This window comes from Aphanomyces invadans (assembly GCF_000520115.1).
Source record: "Aphanomyces invadans strain NJM9701 unplaced genomic scaffold supercont1.34, whole genome shotgun sequence".
Classification (NCBI taxonomy): Eukaryota; Oomycota; class Saprolegniomycetes; order Saprolegniales; family Verrucalvaceae; genus Aphanomyces; species Aphanomyces invadans.
The window spans coordinates 183,735-185,045 of record NW_008580179.1 but is presented as its reverse complement, the minus strand read 5'-3'; the positions used below and the strand labels follow the sequence as shown (position 1 = coordinate 185,045).

At 56.8% G+C, this 1,311-nt stretch overlaps 1 protein-coding gene across 1 annotated transcript; it reads left to right on the top strand.

The window, feature by feature from the left end:
• Positions 1-224: 224 nt before the first annotated feature.
• H310_11768 (hypothetical protein) lies at positions 225-1,229 on the top strand (the record flags this gene model as incomplete). The annotated part of the gene is made up of 3 exons (XM_008878533.1): positions 225-423; positions 477-1,120; positions 1,179-1,229. 3 exons carry the CDS (start codon positions 225-227, stop codon positions 1,227-1,229), a joined length of 894 nt encoding a protein of 297 aa, XP_008876755.1.
• Positions 1,230-1,311: the final 82 nt, after the last annotated feature.

Sequence of the window (1,311 nt, the reverse complement as noted above, 5' to 3'; positions counted from 1 at the left end):
CATGTGACTCACTCCCTCGTTGGCCTCAAACACTTTGTGAAAGGATCGGTGAAATCGTGAAGGTTGTCACTATCCTTCTAAAGAACAACCTCCATTGGTTTGATTGTGGGTGTAACCTGAGCAAGAATAGATTTTTGGAGGTACAAAATAACTTTTTGGATGGACCAATATACAAGCCAAGCCTTTGGCGCGTAGCATGTCGGTTTGACGATTAGGCGGTCGACATGTGGTTCGAGACGTGCATCCAACTCCAAGACACAGCCATCGTCATGATCGTAGCGACGGGGTTGGTGTTCTTCCGGTCCGCGTTGTCCGCTGGCTTGGTTGGTTTGGCGTTCAACTACGTCCTCATGGCCGATGCATGCATTGTCGACTTGGTCAAGACTTATTCGTACTTGGAAGTTGGCATGGTATTTCCTGAGCGTGTGCTGCAGTACTGCGACTTGGAACCTGAACATCCAGAAGCCAAGGCGCAGGCGGGAATGACTTGACCGATGGAGCGATTTCGTTCAAGCAAGTTCAGTTTCGGTACAAACCAACCAGCGACATGGTGCTGCGAGACCTCACGTGCAACATTGCGGGCGGTGAAAAGATTGGGATCGTCGGCCGCACGGGCGCCGGCAAGTCGAGTCTCACCATGGCCCTCTTCAGCATGTACCCGTTGGTGTCTGGGTCGATCCACATCGACGATCGAGACATTGCGACGGTGGCCAAGCAAGACCTGCGGCGGCAGCTCTCGATCATTCCCCAGTCGCCCGTCCTCTTCAAGGGGACCCTCCGGCAGTACTTGGACCCGTTCGGGTCGTACGACGACGCTGCGTTGTGGTCGGTGGTGTCGAAGGCAGGGCTGCTCGCGCTCGTGAGCGACATGCCGGACAAGCTGAGCACGGAGGTGGCAGACAAGGGGGCCAACTTGAGCGTGGGCAAGCGGCAGATGCTGTGTCTGGCGCGGGCGTTGCTGGTGCAGTCGAAGATCGTGGTGCTGGACGAAGCGACGGCTGCGATGGACCACGACACGGACGTGCGTTTGCAGGAGGTGATTGCGACCGAGTTCGCCGAGGCGACCGAGCTCACGATCGCGCATCGGCTGCACACGATCATGCAATCGGACCGGATCATGGTGATGGATGCTGATCGGGTCGTCGAGATGGACACGCCGGCGGCGCTCATCGCGGCAGAAGGCGTATTCTATCGACTCGCCAAGGACGGCGGTGTCCCGCAGCGACTAACGAGCGGCGTTGCATGTCCCACATGCCAATGGATTGAGTTCAAGAGCTTCAATTCAAGCCGCAATGGACAATTCGCATGCCT